This window comes from Pseudochaenichthys georgianus, chromosome 3 (assembly GCF_902827115.2).
Source record: "Pseudochaenichthys georgianus chromosome 3, fPseGeo1.2, whole genome shotgun sequence".
Lineage (NCBI taxonomy): Eukaryota > Metazoa > Chordata > Actinopteri > Perciformes > Channichthyidae > Pseudochaenichthys > Pseudochaenichthys georgianus.
This window is the reverse complement of record NC_047505.1, coordinates 21,923,871-21,943,585: the sequence shown is the minus strand read 5'-3', so window position 1 is coordinate 21,943,585 and position 19,715 is coordinate 21,923,871. Positions and strand designations below refer to the sequence as shown.

The 19,715-nt window shown below is 38.3% G+C and overlaps 1 protein-coding gene across 1 annotated transcript in view; it reads right to left on the bottom strand.

Annotated features, from left to right (window-relative positions):
• Positions 1-19,715, bottom strand: part of luzp2 (leucine zipper protein 2) — a 244,598-nt gene that overhangs the window by 108,458 nt on the left and 116,425 nt on the right. The window contains exon 2 of the mRNA XM_034076049.2: positions 2,184-2,301. Coding sequence (XP_033931940.1) covers positions 2,184-2,301 — 118 coding nt within the window. The remainder of the gene's footprint in view (positions 1-2,183; positions 2,302-19,715) is intronic.

Genomic DNA, 19,715 nt, shown 5'->3' with positions numbered 1-19,715 from the left:
GTTCACTGGATCACATAAGTCTCTGTTCTTTACATACATCAGTGTTCTATTATTAGTGTTTCATTGTGAAAAATACAGTTTACAAGGTTCTTCTTCAAGAGATGACTCAAAAGCTACACAATAAAATATTTGTAACTATCAAACTGCCTTTCTTTTTTTTTACTTATGTGCAAATGTCCCATGTTAGGATAATCTAAATTGTCACTGGAGCCCACAGTATGGGGAAGGATAAAAATATAGTTAATAATGTCTAATCTTGTACCAACTGCTTCGCAGACGGGAACGTTTGCCAAGAATAAATTCCCCATCACACAAAGCTTTATTATAAAGGGTTTCTGACCACCACCTATGGGCGACTCGTTAAAAACAATAAACACTTGCTCCATCAGGTCTATCCGTATCTACTAACGGCTTCACCCTGTTGACTTGATTCCCCTTTAAAAGCTGATGATTTATTTGTATGTAGATGATGTTTTCCCCCTGAAGCTTTGTTCCAGAGCACACTATTCCAAATCTAACCCAACCTCTGTCCTGTCCAGTGTGCTGGCTTGGGGCTCGGGCCAAGATGGATGCCAACCTGGCTAGCATTGAGTGAATAGACATCAAAGCCTGCCCCGCGGATAATGATAGTCTATCTGCATGAGCTTTTCCCAGACACATTGGACATCTCTCGCATACACACACAAATGTTGGACAAATTGTGTACATCAGTTTCTTGATTTTCAGACAATTCTATTAGCCTATAAAAGTGATCTGAAAGTGGAAACATAGACATCCTGCGAAGAGGAAACTATCACTCACACTGTAGCTGTGAGAGCGCTGTGCAGAAACGCAGGGCATCTGGCACCAAAGCTCTTGATGTCCAAGAGGGGGGCATGTTTTGCATCATTGTTTCATACACTAATGGGACTAAAAGATAATAAATGATTCAAATGTGTGAATGTATAATTGAGTTTCTCTCATTTCTTGTCATTGCCAGGAGCCATAATGAAGTTGACCTAAACTGACTGCTGGGAAGTGTGTGCAGTATGTGGGACTGTGATAATTATGTTATGCGAAATGCTCACATAATTATAATATCACCAATAAAATGTGGTATTACTCGATGAAAAGTCCAGGACCAGAATTTGGGGGAACCAAGGGATATCTCCTTTTGCAATAAGGAAAATAATCCTCATTACCATCCATCTAAAAGCTGTGTTATTAACCCATTTATATACATTATGGAAAATAAGCCTTTCTGTAGGAGCTGGGGTAAACATTTTTTGCATATTTTCAAAATGTAAAAAGGCGTTTGTGGGCATAACAACTGTTTTTTAGATTATGGTGCATTCATTTGTATTCTTTTATAAATCCATCAGAAAAGGTTGATTACAATCTAGGGGGGACAGGGATTTGTTTACATTCTGGTTTTAAAAAGACATTACATTTTTTACATTCATTGGAAAATGAACAGGTTATGTTGAACCAACTTAACCATCCATCTAAACAAGAGGACAGTAAAAACAATTTATTTGTTATCTTATAGACGTAACATTTAAATTGAGTGGACTAATATGATGTTCAAAAAAGTTGTTTGAGTAACTGTGATGGATGTTTGTTTGCCTGACATTTGATCTATTTTTGTTCCCAGAAGCAATTACTCTGGTGAGAAATGTTATCATAACTGATATAATCGAGGGCTGGAGCTTTGAAAGTAAATCCCACGTTGTAATTAACTGTAGTTCTCCTTTAAGCACAGTATTGATCCAAACAGTTAAAGGCTTTAAAATTGGATTGGGAAGTGTTTACATTTTTGTGAATTGATGGTGCTGTCAATCTTTTCAGTTGTATCCTTCCATCTCATAAGCCGTGTTGCCGCTGTTGTCATTAGAGCTGAAAACGTTCACTTGTTAATTGATCGGATTGTCCATCTTGCATTGCATTTTCAGTAACTGCATTTCCAGTAATACATGGCGTACATAACAATGGGTGGGCTCGCCAAATTGAAAAACATTTGCACATTAATTTGTAATAACTGCGAGTTGCTATATAACAGATTGATTGAAACAGAAGTGAGAACAGTCATGGGTTTCCTTATATGGCTGAAAATACAGGATGGAAAATAACCTCCGGCCGAATGACGTTCGACAAAGCCGGCTAAAACTGTTGTATCTTTGAAAAAGAAACACTACATTCACAACCTGAAGGTTGCCTTTTATGCTGTCCAACTCCTTTGATGTCTTGGAGAGCTGATGCAGGATGTTGCTCCGTTCACTGAAGACTTCTTTTAGCTTCTTTTCCAGCCCATCGTAGCTTTGTCTGTTGAGAGAATGAGATATTTAGATTTCAATATAACATTTCTTACACTGGCTACGATAATTCACTCTTTATTGGCACCCTTGGGAGGAAGAGGTGTGTTTAAACTGGATTGAAAGCACAATATTTAAGGCTCTAGCTATAGGGGAGATAACTAATATCTACTCAGCACAGTCTCTGGAAGAATAGAAGAGAAGGAATAACTTATATTCCTTTCAATCAACCAATTTATTGAAGGCTCGTTTTACTGAGATATTTCTTGTGACCTGAGGTATGATCCTGCTTCTCCAATTTAAATATCCACATATTCCAATTATTAACTTCTACAGGGCACATTTATCAAATTCTGTTTCTCTCTTTCAAAACTGAACTATTGCATGGCACTGCAGAGGAGTTATTTTCATGTATAACTGAACTCTGAAAATATGGAAAATCTGGTTACCAAAAGAGAAGTTTAAGGGGCCTGTCGGTAAAGGGAAAACAGACTCAAAGGAAAAAGGTCACTTGGCTAAAAGACCCAACCAATTTGGCCTATGTTGGATCCATTGTTGACAACTGAATTTCCCCTTTGAACCCTTTTATTGATACATATGAACATACCACATCATATCTCTTACTTCTGTACACAAATCAGAACACAGAAAAATATATTGTTTACAACCTTGTTTTCTGAATCAAGGGCAGCAACAACTGATATGAGAGGTGTTATCTGAATGTGATCCCCTACAAATAAATAAGAGTCAAGGCCCTGTATTTCTATAATAATAATAATAATGATTCTCATACACTTGAATATTTTGATGACCTCACAAGTCTTCCGACTGTTGATGTTGATGCTGTCACAAGGACAGATACAGGAAAACAAATCACAATCCCCTCTGGCTGGAAGAGAACTCTCTGCTCCATAGTTTTTCTCTTCACCGTACATTTTACATTTATATATTCAGTCTAATATTTAATATTCCATCCGTCACATACTTATGTAAATATAATAAGTAATAATAAATATAATGCTTTATATGTTGTTATTGCTCATTTGTAAATTCAACATGTATTTTCTACTTTCTTGTTTATTTCTTGTCTTTTAATTTGTATTGTGCAATGCCATGTCTTTTTATGCTGCTGCAACACAAACATTTCCCGAATTGGGATCAATAAAGTTCTATCTTATCTTATCTTATCTCTAACACTATCCATAACCCATCCAATGGCCACTCTCTGCTGGTCTGTTATGAAGTTAGCCGGAGGAGAAGTAAAAAGAAGAGTTCATTTTCATTTGAAATAAGAAATGTTATGCTTACTTTTAAATGTTAAAGATGTTTTTCATCAGAATGTGAATAAATTAAATGGCCATGCCTCACTCTTTATTTGCCCTATTTTACTTTGGCCATTTCTTAGCAAGTAGGCTAATGCAGTGGTTGCTGCAAGGAATAAACTAATTTCACTCTTCAACAGGCACCACACACAAATATGACTTATATTTGAGTACGATGGCCAGCCAGCCCAGCCATTGAGGAGCCGGAAATAGTTTAAATTCCTTATGAAACCATGCCTGGATAAATTAATCTACGGCCAGTGCCACAGTCTATACAATTAATTTCAAAGACTGTGCTACTTGGATCAAGCCAACTGTTCTCCTTAATATAATGTAAAATATGAGGATACATTCAATAAAGATTCCATTGTTTTGGCTAAAGCCTGCACATGTAAACACCTTATTATTTGAGCTTCAAGTCAACGTTGATTTTTTTTTTTGAGTGGCTAAAAATAACCATGCAAACTTTGAATCCTGCTGTTTAGTCATTGAAGATTGGCTTATTACGTTATGAATTATCAAAAAACAAAGTTCGAGCAATCATTCCTTTTCTTTTTTGTTGCAAATAGGTCCCACAATACAGCTCTGTTAGTATATTGTTCCAAATAATTCAAAAGATCAAAAATAATTTTCTCTGCCTACTTCCTTATGTAATCTGAAACTCCAAATGACATCAGCAGCTTTAAGCACTACGTATGCACTTGACATAGCGGAATAATTCCTCGCTAAATACAAAAATCTCACATTCATTCCCTTTTACATGAATCACTTTGTATAGAAACACTCTACCATTCCCCACTTGCTACTGAAGGTACCAACATTGTTTTATTCTGCATCCATGGCTTCCTTTCAGCCTGGGCCCTCTTCCAAAAAGCCTGCACACCCCATGTCATATATCCTAGATCATAGATCATACACAATAACACATACATCACTAATAGAAAAGCAACACCTGGGAAATAAATAAATAATACGGCATACTGAATCCCACACATGACTTGCCACCATAATGGCATTGGCAGGGAAATATATTGCAGGTTCAGGAAGATGACGAGGGAAGATGGGGTTAGAGATTCCTCCCTGTCTGCCATATTATTCACTGCCCAATGGAATAGGCCCGTGGGTATCTGTGAAATGAAAGCAACCTATAATTTGAGGCCCACTGACACAGACACATATATCACAGGCTTGTTGGATTAGGTCTAGACTTTTTTTACAACAAATCCACTATAAACTGCTCATTGCAGCAAACAAATTATACCAGCTGCATGACTACATCATGACCTCTAAAAGTCCAGTGTTCTAGCAGCCCTCCCAATTTGTTTAGTCAGAGATGTTTAGAAATGAGGAGCAGAATGCCTGAGAAAAAGGCTGATGATCAGAAATAGCACCACCAGGCACATGGCCAGAGCAGTGGAGAAGAGATGATTACATATTTAATTTCAGACATCTGCAGTTTGAAATCACTCACTTGGTGTCTTTATAAAACTCATCAACTACCCAAGACTGATGCCGAGACATCTTTTATTGGATCCGACTATGGAGGGCAAATATGTCTGTTGGAGTCACAGCCGGTTCTGAGTTATATGAGGCTGACCTTGCATTGTGGGAAATAACTGCTGAGGCTTAAGAAAAACACTACAGTGAACAACCAAACAATAGCTTAATAAAGCAATCCAAGGCTTAACATAACAGAGAAATCTGCAAGAGCTTACGTTCCATTGTTGACAAGAGCTAGCTTCTAAATACAACGCTCATAATTGCAGCTTTTCCTGAACAGCCTAGTACTGCAACCAACCACCCATAACACGCTGTTGATAGTGTTTGACATGGAAATAGTAAACAATACAAGTAGTTAAAATTGTGACCCTTTGTCGGCAAATGTTTTTGTGCGCCCACACACTAGCATTAGGAGCTTGAAGTAATAGAGAGCAGCCGGTATTAAACTAATATCTTTCTGCACGCATCTATCTCAACACACAGTGATGCCGGATGTACCCAACGGGTTGCGTTGCTATACCTGTTTCATTTTTGTTCCATCATTATGCTCATTTTGAATAAACTGCCAGTTGCTGTTGCAACTGGGAATGGGTAATAATAAAATAAAAGTAGAGTTGATAGCAGAACAATGCCTCCTCGTTTGTAGAGTCCAGTAAAACTAAATACAAAGACATTGAGGATATCCTCCACCATCATCTGCTAAGCAATTAGCTGTAGTACTCACAGAGGAGCTCCGTGTGTTAGCAGGTTGAGTAATCTAATGTCTCCCCCCTCCCTAATCTTAATTCTCAAAGCTATTTTTGGAAAATGTGCAAGAGGAAGTCAGCGGTTCAGGCAAGGACGAATGAAAGGATTCCCCTGGGCTCCGTGTCTTTGGAGGCCTCTCCACCACCAGACTAGTTATTTTAAAACTCACCCAGAGCTGAAATCTGAGCAGTATCAGTAATTGATTCAACATGTCATTTACAGGATACACATAACCCAATGAACATAACAAATGTGCAGCCAAGTCATTTGCTTTTCTTCTTGGAAATGGAACATGCTGACTAAGACTCTGGCCGTTTCGCAATGTCGAGTACACCTGCTGCAGGGCCACTATTTCAAGTATACTACATCATCGAGTGGCGCCGAAGGACTGTTTATATGCATGTTAAATGCCCAGCATTCGGCGCCACTCGATGACGTAGTATACTTGAAATAGTGGCTCTGCAGTAGGTATACTCGATATTGAGAAACGGCCTCTGCTACTCTTTCTTATTTGGTTGTATGCTTTCAAGAACATTATTGGAGACAATGATGAAAAACAATCTATCAACATTTAAAGCTATAGTGGCCATCCACCTCTTTTAGCTAAAAGAGACTTGTCGTTACTTCTATCTACCCATTTTCCACCAAATGTCTATAGCTCAGTAATGGTGGCTTTTTAAGCAGATATTTATGTTACCCTTCTAAATTGAACAATCCACATGTGATGTCATGTGTACCATCAATGGCAATGGTAGATTGCAGACCTCAATAACGAAAATAAAACATAAATTGCGTATCCGGTGAGTGTTTCAGATCCACTCCAAATATTGGTGGGTTGTAAATTGGCCCAATTTGTACAGCCTCCACAACAAGTTTCCTAAAAATCAGACCAGTATTTTTGTTCCCACAATGCTGCTGACAGAGAAGCAGACAAACAAACTGAGCCAGATATAAAACGTACATTGCGGAGTTTATATTAAAGGGGACCTATTATGCTAAATTCACTTGTTGATGTCTTTTATACATAAATATGTGTCCCCGGTGAGTCAGGGAACTCACAAATGGCACATTTCCACTGCAGCGGGGTAGCCCCGTTCAAGCGTCCCTAAGCGTCCTCGCTCAGGCCTCGGGCTGGTCCACTTTAAATAATTTAGTCCAAATAAAAAAGCATCATTTGACAAGTCAATTAAGTATTTTCAACACACTCTGTTGGTATACATTGAAGTCATTGCTAACCTGGAGACCTTTTATATGTGCTGTCTCTTTTGATTGTCAATAAATGTAACAAAATCAACAAATACAGCACAAAGGGAAATAAAATAGTGTCACCCTTCAGTAATTAATCCAAAATTCAAATTGTGTAATATTTACTCTCATTTGTTTGCAGATTGCTTGAAATTCAAACAAGTTATTCATTATGATTATTTTTTGTATTTAAGCAGTGGAAGCAGAAAAGTATTGGCTGGATGGTTATATTTGAACTATAAGAACATCTTAACGTTAGATGTAGTCATTACATGAACATCGTTGGACTTGAAAATGGAAACACATTCCAAACAATAAGTGCAGTGCCAGTGTAACGCATCGTAACACACCATGCCATGTCCCTGGTAGTAGGATCACAGTTAAATATGTATAATGTTACAAGGCAGCAGTCACAGAAACCATCAGCTCCTAAACATAAAAGCAGTTTATTTGCCGTCATGCAGATTATAGGCAGACAGCGGTTTATGTGGGACTTCCAATTTCAGGCTGGATTAATTATGCCATTAGGAGAGGGCACGTAAATAGTTTTAATAAGGGGGACAGCCCAAGGCCTATCAGCAAATTAATATATTCCTCTAGCAGAGCATGACCACCAGCTAACATCTGCAACAAAAGTCAGTCATGTTTACAGACTGTTGTATAAACATAGCACACAGCAGGGAATATTAATTGCATGCATGTCAGAGGATGTCTGGCACTAAATCCTACCTAATTGTTTAGAGGGGGGGACGTAAAGAAAACAATTGGTGGTGAGAAAGACAATTGTGCCTTGTCAATAAAGGTCAAAGCAACATATCCAGGACATCTATTGCACGTAAATGTAATCTGGAAATGTCAGAGAAGAAATCAATAAACTTAAAGACAATCACAATATTGTTAATTTTATAATTATGTTCTTTTTATTATTTTGAACTCTAGGTAATACAATCTTGTAGAACTTGAGTTTATGTTTTGGAACTCTTTTGTCTTATTGCAATGCCAGTATTGTCCGCAGATATTCAAGAATAACCACTCTTTTATCTTGCATCTTATCCAACTGAGTGTAGACTATATCAAAGATATAATTTATGTTCTGAGCACCCCCAAACGTCTATTATTATCTCCCATATTGTTATTTTTTATGTGGAAATGTCTATACTTATGGACACTGTTGTGTAATACAGGTTTGCATTTGAAAGGAAACGTTTTTATTTTATTTTCATGTGTTGCTAACTCTATTCTTTGCAACAATTATGAGTCATTTTTTTAAAAGCATGAGTCACACAAAGAGATGTCCTTGGGTATTACTTCAGTACTGTGGCACTGACACCATTGTTGAGGATGACCTTCTCTTTTCAGTGAAAGGTGCAACAAATATAGCTTGTTTAACATTGAAGTTGACTGAACAAATATTTCTGTGAAGTTGTGGGGGAAAAAATTATTAACAGAAGAATGAAAGTCTTCATATTTAGTTGAATTAAAATGCCAATCTAATGATATGATGCAAGATTAATGATTTGGAAACAAGTACCATCCAACACTGAGAGCCTGATGTGTCTGAAATATAATTAAGTGAAAAGCAATTTGAACTTAAGTATTTTATCCTTTAGATGGATGAAATTGTATTGGTATGAACCGATTTTACACATGAGCAAAAATGCAGACAGTCTGCATTTCTCATTCTTTATTTTATTATGTGGTTGAAATTGAGAGCATGCAGAAATGAAATGTTCTGACCTGTTTGTGAGAGTTGATGTAAAGATCACAGCACATTTTGACCTCTGGTTAATCATGTAAACTGCCCAGCAGGCTGCGTTTGAACAGCGGATATAACATTACAGTGGCAGTGATTAAAATGATATAAGAACTCTCCATTTTACACATACTCCTTCTAATTTGTTCATCAATTAAGTTATGTAATCTTTCACCATGGGAGGTTTAAGGCATTGAAATAGAAATACTTAACATATTAAATGAATAATTCAATGATTACTCGCAGGCATTTCTATGCATAAGTAGATGGCAATTACTTTCCCTGGACACCTTCATTCTCTGCCTGTACTTCGAAACAATACTGTTTCTAGACCATTTCTAGGTTCAATTGTCACATAACAATCCCACAAATGGAACAAAATACACAATATATTGCTAAACTTAAGCTGGTAAAACAAAAAATAAAGCAAATAAAGCTATTAAAGCAGTGTTTCTCAAACTTTTTCATACCAAGGACCACTTAACCAATAAAAAAACACTCGCGGACCACCTAACTCCAAAAATATCCAAAAACACATCGTTTTTCTAGAACAGATTACAAATCGCCTGCAGATGGTACAAACGAGTGGCAACATGTGCGATGAAGGTGTTGCGCTGGGCTATATCATGCAATCGAAAGTGAAACTTAAGCTCGCTCCATTGTGGAGATATTCCCGCGAGAGTGCAGAAAACTTGTATTTATTTATTTATTTAAAATGTGAAATGTTACCAATATACTCACGGACCACTAGGGGGCGCTCACGGACCACCAGTGGTCCGCGGACCACACTTTGAGAATCACTGTATTAAAGAATAACTGAAACATATGCATCCACTAACACAGTGGTTCTCAAATGGGGGTACGCGGACCCCTAGGGGTACGTTGGAGTACTGCAGGGGGTATGTGAGATTTATTTTATGTTAATGAAAAAAACAACATACGTAATGCATTTAAACAAACTACTAATAGTAGATTAACTACTTTATTCAAGGTTAACAGTACTTCTGGATAATAAAATGGGGAACATAAACGGGGTGCTCTCTTTTCCTCTCCCTCTCCTGACCCGTCAGTCTCGTGCAGCTCACTGAACCTGTAATAAGTGACCCGACAGTAAAGAATACACATATGTATAACTAGTTTAGCTAGTTCCAGAGTATATAAACTAGCTAAGTGTGTTAGGTCTAACTCTTAGTGTATTTAATTTTGCTCCACTCAACGGTCAGTCACAGCAGCGGAGCTGTGATCATGCAGAGCTGCGTGTTCTCCGTCAGCAGCAGCTGATCTGATCTCTCTCTCGCGTCCGGTTAGACTTCACTCGCGTTTATGTCCAAATCTGTCAGATCTAGCTAGTTCTAGTTAATTATAACTGCCTGCTTATCAAAGGAACTAAACAATAAGCGTTGTGGCCGCAAGTATAGCGCAGCATTATGCATATGTTTATATGAGGGGTCAAAATCCCATGCTCATATATTTTTTTCTCTTTATTCCCACGCCCCAAAATAAATAAATAAATAAATAGATATACCAATTTTAGGAAAGGTAATGACGTTTGAGCAGTGTGGGTTTTATATTAACAGTTACACATATTTCAGTGTAATAACTGCAGTGGCCTTCCTGTCCCTGAGAATAACAAAGATCCTCAGTGAAGCACAAGCCCATGTTTCTCACTAAATTGTACAACTTATTAAAAAGATCAGTTCAATGCAACTAATATCGTCTTAGTGTTATTGCATAATGTTAAAATGGGTTTGCCATGAATTTAGTGATGGATTTTAAACATTTTAAATGTAACATTTAAGTGTTTCTCAGTGATGTTCTTGTTTTAATAAATGATGGTGTAGCACTGTATGTACCTCTTTATGTAGGCCTTTTTTCCTTAACAAATTGTGTTTGCGCTGATCAGGGGGTACTTGGCTGAATCTTTTTTTCAAAGTGGGTACATTATTGAATAAAGTTTGAGAACCACTGCACTCACAGATACATCATCATCTCTATGAAGCATTTTCTTCATTGGAAAACCAAGTTATTACTCTTTCGTTCAGCTTCCTGCTATATGTAAAGAGAAACATTTTTCTGTTCAAGTTGAGCTGATCACAGTCCTTTATGTCTTGTCATTCAAAATATAAATCCCAAATCATAGTCATTACGACATGAAACCTAGCATAGCTAGAAACAAATCTGCTTTGGACTTAAAATTATCCAGGTCAAAGCCAAGCCCTTTTTTCTAGCTAATTATATATTCACACCGTGTTTTCTATTCACTGCTCCTGTATTTTACATACATTTAACATCGCAGAGATGTTAAGTGCTTTCTTCAGCTTGATGTGTGATGTTGATGTGACTCATTCTGTATTCCTATGGCAGAATCTCTCATCTAAGGATCTACTGTATATCACACAAATTACAGCTTTGAAAACATCCCAAGGACCTCGTACGGTTGCCAGCTTCAATTACATCTTGGATTTGAGTATATATAATGCATTTTCGTCCAACCTCGCTTTCCAAAGATGTGTAACACTGTGTTTCCAGCTTCAATAATTGTTGCGCTATAATCAAGCTGCGTTGAGCTCCGTTTTTTTTCTTTACGATGAAAGGGACACTGCTACTGCGAACAATAAAAAGGGATTTCTTTCAAATGGAAGAGCCTCACCTTTTCCCTCTGAGACATGTCATGACAACTTCTAATCCAGCATCGTTTCCGTTGTTTTGTTTAGAGAATGCTACAAGAAGGAAGCTGTTTTACACCAGAGGCAAATTCCTCTGGAAATTAACACAAGCTCAATACTAAGTGTTTCAATCTCAATTTGCTAAAGCAAGAGCACGATGTGACAAAAGGACCAAACATGAACAATTGTAAAAATGTAAGAAAAAACCCCACAAATCTAGGTCAATGCATAAGTGTTATTTTTCAGTGCAGTTAATTTAGCTTAATAACCCTTAGCATGTTGAACTCATTTGTTCTGTCATTTTTCTGCACTAGTTGGAGCTTCTAAATAATGCATTGTAGTGTTATAACAGGTTAAATCCAGGAATAAGACAAGTGAAACACTTGAGGGACAGTATTGAAAAATAATGCCCTTTTTACTCAAATAAAATAGCATTTAAGGGCACTTAAAAACAACTCAAATTGATGTTACATTTGCAAGGCTCCCCCAGGTGATGTAATAGCAGAGATGGAAAGTGTTTAATGGAGGATTTCAGCCACAGGAGGACACAAAGCACTTGTTAAAATACCTCTGTGTGTGCGTGATAGCAACTCATTTAAACAATCGTCCAGCTATTACATTTGAACTTTAGGCGAACCTCAACATAATGTTCATTATGTTGCGAAAAATGTGTTTGTCCAGTAGGCATTTGCCTTGGGCTTGACCTGTGATGCAGAGGTAATGACAGCAGGATAACAGTTTCTGGTGTATACAAATATGTAGCATGTGTTGCTTATTTTCATTGCAGCTTAAAATTATAAAATGTTAAATGGGATTTAATGACAACTTTTCTCTCAACTAAATTAATTGTCTGGTCTATACAATGTCAAAACGAATTGTGACAGAACCATCATGTTTTCCAAAAGCCCAATAATACAATTAATTGACTTATTGTTTACACACCATTCATTATTTATTCTCACACTAACACGTTGCTCATGTTGTATTTATTATTTCCGTATCAATAGAGCATCTTTAAATCACAAAGTTAGAGAGTGTTATGATAAGTAAGTTATCTAAATAGTTACAGAAAGTGAAAGAGGCCCTTCATGCTTTTCCCTTTCCTCTAGTATGATAAATAGGTTGTTGCGCATGTGAAGGGTCTGCAAAGCTCTAATCCCAAAGTGTCTCCCCCCCCCCTGCCTGAAACACCTCCATTGGACTCCTTTGTTTATTTCTGGAACATCATGACATACCACTTGCGCTCCTTTTGTTTAACACTCCAACACATAGTATGTTAAGGCTAACGGGCGGGACATTTTAAAGTGGTTGGCTAATCACAACAGAGCCGGCCAGCTAACCAATCAGAGCAGACTCTGGCTCTGGTTTCAGACAGAGGGTGAAAAGAAGTGCTGCAGCACAGGCAGTATGAGAACAATAAAGAGCTTTTTGAACATTAAAGCATGGATACATGTCACAGTAGAGCAGAGATGGGGACTCGAGTCTGCGACTCGGACTCGAGTCGCACTTAAGTCGCACACACAGAGACTTCAGACTTCACTTAGACTCGTGACCAAAATACTTCGGACTCGACTTGGACTCGTGTGTTGGGACTCGTGAACAATCATTGTGTTTTCTATTTTTGGCGTATTAAAGGTGGGGTAGGTACATTTGAGAGAAACCGGCTCGAGATCGCTAGAATTTGAAAATACACAACCGGAGATAATCTGCTAGAGGCTGCTACTTCCTTATAGAGCCCGCCTCCTCCAACACACACGAACGCGCACATGACCAATGAGGGCACGAGATAAGTTTGTGCCCAGATGGAAGGCTGACAGGCAGGCAGGCCATCCAGTTACTTTAGCCGGGCTCATTACGCAGACGTGCGCGCCTCTGTTACTACCTCGTAGTAACACAATGGCGACCGGCGGCACACCTGCAGCTGTACCGCTTGTAATTAGGTTCAACTACAAAAACTTCGAACAAAACGCCGGCGGCACCAACAAAAGGAGCGCACACTGCAAAGTCTGCAATATCAAAATCAAGGATGCTGGCGCAACAACGTCGAATTTCATCAGGCACTTTAAAACTCACCCGGAGAGGTCAGTCACATTAACGCATATGGACGGTTAGCAAACATGTTTAGCTCAGAATCAGCTATGTAATGTTAACTTAGCTTGCTACTAGCTTTGTAACTGAATATTTGAAAAGATTAGTGAATTGCTTGCTTACTGATTTCTGATTCTGAAGTGCGTTGCTTATAAGTTGTTTGCATTTAGCTAAAGTGTGATGTTTTTCCTCATATTGCATTGCAATAGCCTGTTTAAAGTGATCATATAACAAACAATCAGTACTGATACTGTATGCTAATAGATATAGGAGTGATAATAACACAGTAAATGCTTTGAATTTCTTAGATATAGCTGTGCAGTATTCTTAACAGACTGGAAAGCAGCAGACAATAGAAGGCTTATTACAACCAGAAGAGACATGAGACTTTTATTTTTTTAGAGACTTGAGACTTGACTTGGTCTCGTGACCAAAGACTTGAGACTTGATCAAGTCTCACCCCACAGACTTGAGACTTGACTTGGACTCGTGACCAAAGACTTGAGACTTGACTTGGACTTGCAAAAAAAGACTTGTGAACATCTCTGCAGTAGAGACACAGAATACAAATATTAACCTGAAAATGAGCAAAACATGTCATCTGTATATAGAAAAAAACATTGGGTAACAGATGAGTCTTAAGAAGAGATTTGAATAAAGAGACTGAGTGCCACAGCGCATGGAGATAGATGGCCTATTGGCTATTATAATAATAATAATAATAATAATAATACATTTTATTTCTATAGCGCTTTTCTTGAACCCAAAGACGCTTGATAATGAAACAGGTATACATTTATAAAGGTGTGTGACGAAGGTAACTTCGTCACTGTGGACTGATGGCTTCAGGCCTTGCAATGTGCCCATTTTTACACAATTTATACTATTTATTGATGTAGTGTTTATTGTATTTTATTTTGAAATGTGTTCCCCTTTCCCCATGTCTGTTGCCGTTGATTGTGTGCACCTGGTGCCCTGTGTTGTCTCCTCCCCCCAAACCTGTGTCCTGTTGGGTTGATTGGGTTGTGCATTTAGGCTCTGGGGTTTTTCTGTTATGGGGAGTGTGTGTGAGATGCTGGTGGCTGCAGGCTGTGCTCAGGGAAACAACAGCAGGATTGAGGCTGTGTGTCATTGTGTTTATCATTTAATAAATGCCCACACCGGGTTATATTTGGGACGTTCTGCCTCTGCCTCCTTGCTTGGTCGGGCCGCTCAATTGTCGGCCTCACAAGGTGTATTCAACTAAAAGAGTAACAGAAAGGTTGCACTAGTCTTTTTTGTATTCCCCCCTCCATCACACAAATGGCTAAGAAGTTAGGATGGGCTACCAGCAGGCAGATGCATCTGATTCACATCAAGGGCAATTATTGAAGCCTCTCCCAACTTCCAAACGTCACTCCGGGAAAACACCTGAGGACGAGTTAAGTCAGGCAGAGGAGAGGGAGGAGGGGGGAGCGCGAGGTGGAGAATTTGGAATTGGATGACGGATGTGACTTGATTACTGGTTAACTACCCTGTCGGTGCACCACTCCGATGTGGATGAGAAACCCACTGGCAGCTGGATTAACAATTTGGAGTAGGCAAGACTATTTGAATCTATTGTTTAATTCCAGGCTGACAGTACCAAGGCCCTTGTCTTTCACTGAGTTGGCTTTATGGCTCTTACATGCCTCAGTGATTTGCCACCTCACCAACCCTTTAATCAAATCTCCTATCAAGCTTTTCATCAGATGTATTAGTCTTCTGTTGGTTTATTGAAGCACCTGCACCTGCCACACAATGGTGCTTCTCACACAAACCCGCTGGTCACAGTTAGGACTGACATGATTAAATGAGAAGGCAGACATCCGGAGAGAAGAAAGCCTTCTCTCACGACAGAACACTTCAGAAGAGAGCCGGAAAGAGTTTGATTCTGTGTCAAGTAAAAGAACATGTTTTGCAATCCAACTATTGTGTTTTTTTCAAAGTATACGGGAGAGGATCATAGCAAACTGAGTAAAATGACCATTATTGTAGCGTTATTTTAAATAATTACATCTTTTGCAACCCATTAGAAAGAATGAGTATATATCTTGACACATCCCAGTTCTTCCACACATAGTTACCGAGTTGGGAATCAGCCATGCTCCCAACACCCACATGCTTACCACCCTGGAATCAGTTTGTGCTTATTATTTAAAATAACACATTTTAGAATAAGATGTTATAACCTTGTGTCCTTCCTAAAAGCCTACGTACTGTACTACTGCAAGTTGTGCGTTTTCATGGCCTCCACTCTTACACATCTTATTAAATGTGCTGTTATAAAGATCTGGAAAGCACCGCTGTCTCTGGTGGATATTTGTATGAGTATGTTGTCTCTGATGTTGTTGCTGGTTTTCCAAAAATCATCCTGAGGCAAAGAAACCAACCTACACACAAGTTGCTGGCCAGTGATTTCCTGCACACTTACAAGCTGCAGGCTGCTTCTTGTCTGACCTCAGCAGCAGATTTGACATTGCTCCTGCAGGTAATGAGCGTTATGATATGTTTACGGGCAGGACACTCATTTATTGATTTCTCATTATCCATAACAAGCTTTGGATTTAGTTCACTGCTTATTGACATAAAACTTTGTTTTTGAAATACCCTTGAATAGGTGAGACATAACACTACGTAAGTCAGTATGGCAGTGACAAACACGAAGTATACTGTATATCTCAGCTCTTGCCTGTTTTAAGCTAATAACATTAAGCAGTTTATACCACTAACATAGATAATACTGGATTAGGATGTATGCATATTGCAATTTGCATACCAATGCATACATTATATTACTGATGCCTCAATATGTAGTGACTATGAACAAGCGTAACAAAGCAGTCAATGCAAGACAACCACAATAACTGCTGCAGGTCAGTGTATTAAACACATAACAAAATGATAACATACTGTATGTTTGAGGTTGATTTGCAGTGTTACTTAGAGAGAACATATTGTTATGTCACCACATACCAGAGGAACTTTAGCAAAGCTTCCCAAGGTAGAATATAGAACTAAACCACTACTTAAAAAGTATTTCAAACTTCTTAGATATCATATTACATTAAAACGAAATATTATGCACAGAAACACATGCCAGCAAAAAATACCACTTTGATTCTTTTTTTCTAAAATACCCTCTTGTTTACAAGTCAAACATGAATAAAAAGAAATGGAGAAACCCATTACAGATTATTTTCCCAGCTCCTTTTTAGAACGTTTCACTGACTTACGCGTGTTCTTTTACACAGTACACAAAGCCTAAAAAAACTGGTATAAACAATGGACTATCTTTTGTACTGTACTTGTCAGAAAGTAAGCATTTTTTTAGCGTTTACAGCCTAAAGTAGTCAGTACTTTTGGGAACTACACAAAAAATGGCATATAAGAAGAATCACTATGCAAATATAAATGTATCTAAATTAACAGCAAGCTACTGTAATCTATTCAAACTACGAGTGTTGTGTCTCGTCAGATCTGTTAGTATTATTTCTCTGTGAGTCTATATTGTCAAGTCCGTGTCTGCCATTTCCTGTTTTACTTTGTCATTTCCCTTCTCATTTCAGATAGTTCGATTCCTACCTTGCCTGTTTGTCCACGGACCTGATTACCTGCCCCGGCCTTATTGTTTGCACCTGTGGAGTCCCTTGCTTTTGTATATATTCTGTGTGTTCCCTGTGCCAAGTGCCAGATCGTTTTGAACCTTGTGAATGGATTACCTTGTTTTATCATCACAGTAAAACCTTTTTTGAATCATCTCTTGTCTCGAGTCGTGCATGTGGGTCCTATCAGTTTTTGTGTGCTCCAGTTGTAATAACGAGTTTAATAACATGAAGTTCACTCGTCCCTCAACACTGCATATTTCCCTGCTGGAAATAATCCATTGCTGTCTAAGCCACCATAAATAGCATTTCCCCATTGATCAGAGCAAAAAGGATGACATAGAAAAATCTCAACTAGGACAAATTGTAGTATACAGAATATATAAGTATCCTATAATGGCTCTCAGCTTTTAGGCTGAGCCATCTTTTGTATATCATAATTATGCTATATTACAGGATCAGGCATATTTCAGGTGATGGGAGGATGATAACAGGGTTCCTGAACATTTGAAGTGTGCCTTTAATGCACAGCTGTGTGCTTGTGCTTTGCAGGGAATCAAGGGGAAGCACCACGCCGACACCTGTTAACACCAAAGCGTGTTTTTTTTTTGTGAATAACAGGGACTTCTGTTTCATTAATGCATTAATTGTACCACTACAGTCAGACAAGCTTTTAGCAAAAGAGCACTCGAGTCCCCAACCTCCAAAGTGATGGAGGTTAGCAAAGTGTTATTGACCAATTATCAAACAAAAACAATGGAAATAGTTTGATCAATTTGTGTGACTTTCATGTAATTTAATTTGTATTGAAGGAGCAGGATGTGCAAAGCACGATTTATGGCTGACTCGAATGTGTGGGTTCTACTGCCGGTTGGGGATTACATAGACACACAGTTTCTCTTCAACAGGGCTCTTGGGAGTCTGCACACTTTAAACAGTGCATACAAAAAACCCTCACAACCACACGTTCCTATTAATGTGCTGACCGAGATGAGCGTGATGACGGACAGCCGGATGCTGATAGAAGCTTTCAGGTCAGAGCGACAACCTTGATTCCGGCACGTAAACAACACGTCACCTGCACCTTCAACAAATGCAATTTTCTCAGCACCAGACACATCAGTCTTGACGGTGAAAGCAGGTTATTGTAATGCAAACACACAAACATTATCAAGTCTGCCTTTTAATCAAAGCCATGGTCGAGGAAATCCCATCTTATCTGACAGAATAAGACACATTTAACATGTTGATATGCAATAGGCAAAGATTATTGAACTAATCCGCATGGATTTCAAATCAAATTCATAATTACACTTATTAGCATATTAAGTATAACATTCAACTCTAATCTGCAGGTCATTTACGTCCATTATGCTACATTGGAACCAAAATGATCTACCATGCCTACAAGTACCATCAAACTGAAAAAAAAGGATTGAAGGTTAATAGAGGTCTTCACCCACAGATGAAAAGCAATAATGTGCCCATCTGAGGCTTGGGTCTTGAGTGACAGGAAAACCATTGACAATATAATGTTAATCTATAGCCTGCTCAGAGAACCATCCAGTCATCTGATATGTTGCTTTAAAAGACAATGTGTCCTCTGATATCCACGGGTATGGGAGCTGGATGCTGTTGCTGAATACTGAAGCAGGGCTATTTACAGAAACACGAGCAGGAACAATAAATTACTGTAGGCTTTGCTAAATTGATTATTAGCAGACAGAGCAGGATTTAAAATAACAGCACATTGCTGATCATCCTCTGACAGTCTGGTTTAAAACCAGATTCAAACAGCATGTCATGGAGCTGCTTGTATATTTTTTTCAGAAATGTTTTATTTAGGGTAATGAATGGACACAAATATGTCCATGGGGGATTTGGGTCGCATACAATTCATTGATATAAAATACCAAAGTCAAGGTTTTTCTCTTCCTATAATAGGTTTTTAAAGAGGACTTTTCATCATTGAATCAAACGCTCCTGAAAGAAACCTGTGTATCTGCTTTTTTCAGTGAGAAACAGTAATAAAGTCTACTTTGAAAAAAGGATTCCAGCGTTTTCTTTCACGTTTACCGGTATTATTCACAAAGCACATTTCTAACTGCCTTTGTATTGGCACTACTCTGCTGCTATGTGTTGTGCTATTTCAGTGAAGCAGTCAATCAAACAGTGTGTTGCTATGCTCCCTGGTACCTGCCCTCTCAGTCTTTGCCATCTGTTAAAATGCTTAATGTGCTGCATACTCTTTTAGCTTGACCCCGTCTCAAATCACATTTCAGCATAAAAGCATACATCTCTTTATGATGTACTCTGCTGCCTCAGTATCTTTTTCACTCGAATAAAGCTGCAACGAAAGATTTCTCAAATTGCTTGTCTGATGAATAAACTGCTGCTTGATTATTTTTGTTGGGGGGGGGTTTCGGAGACACTTTGCCCTGAGGCATGGGACAGTTTTAAATAGGTCCATCATTCATTTC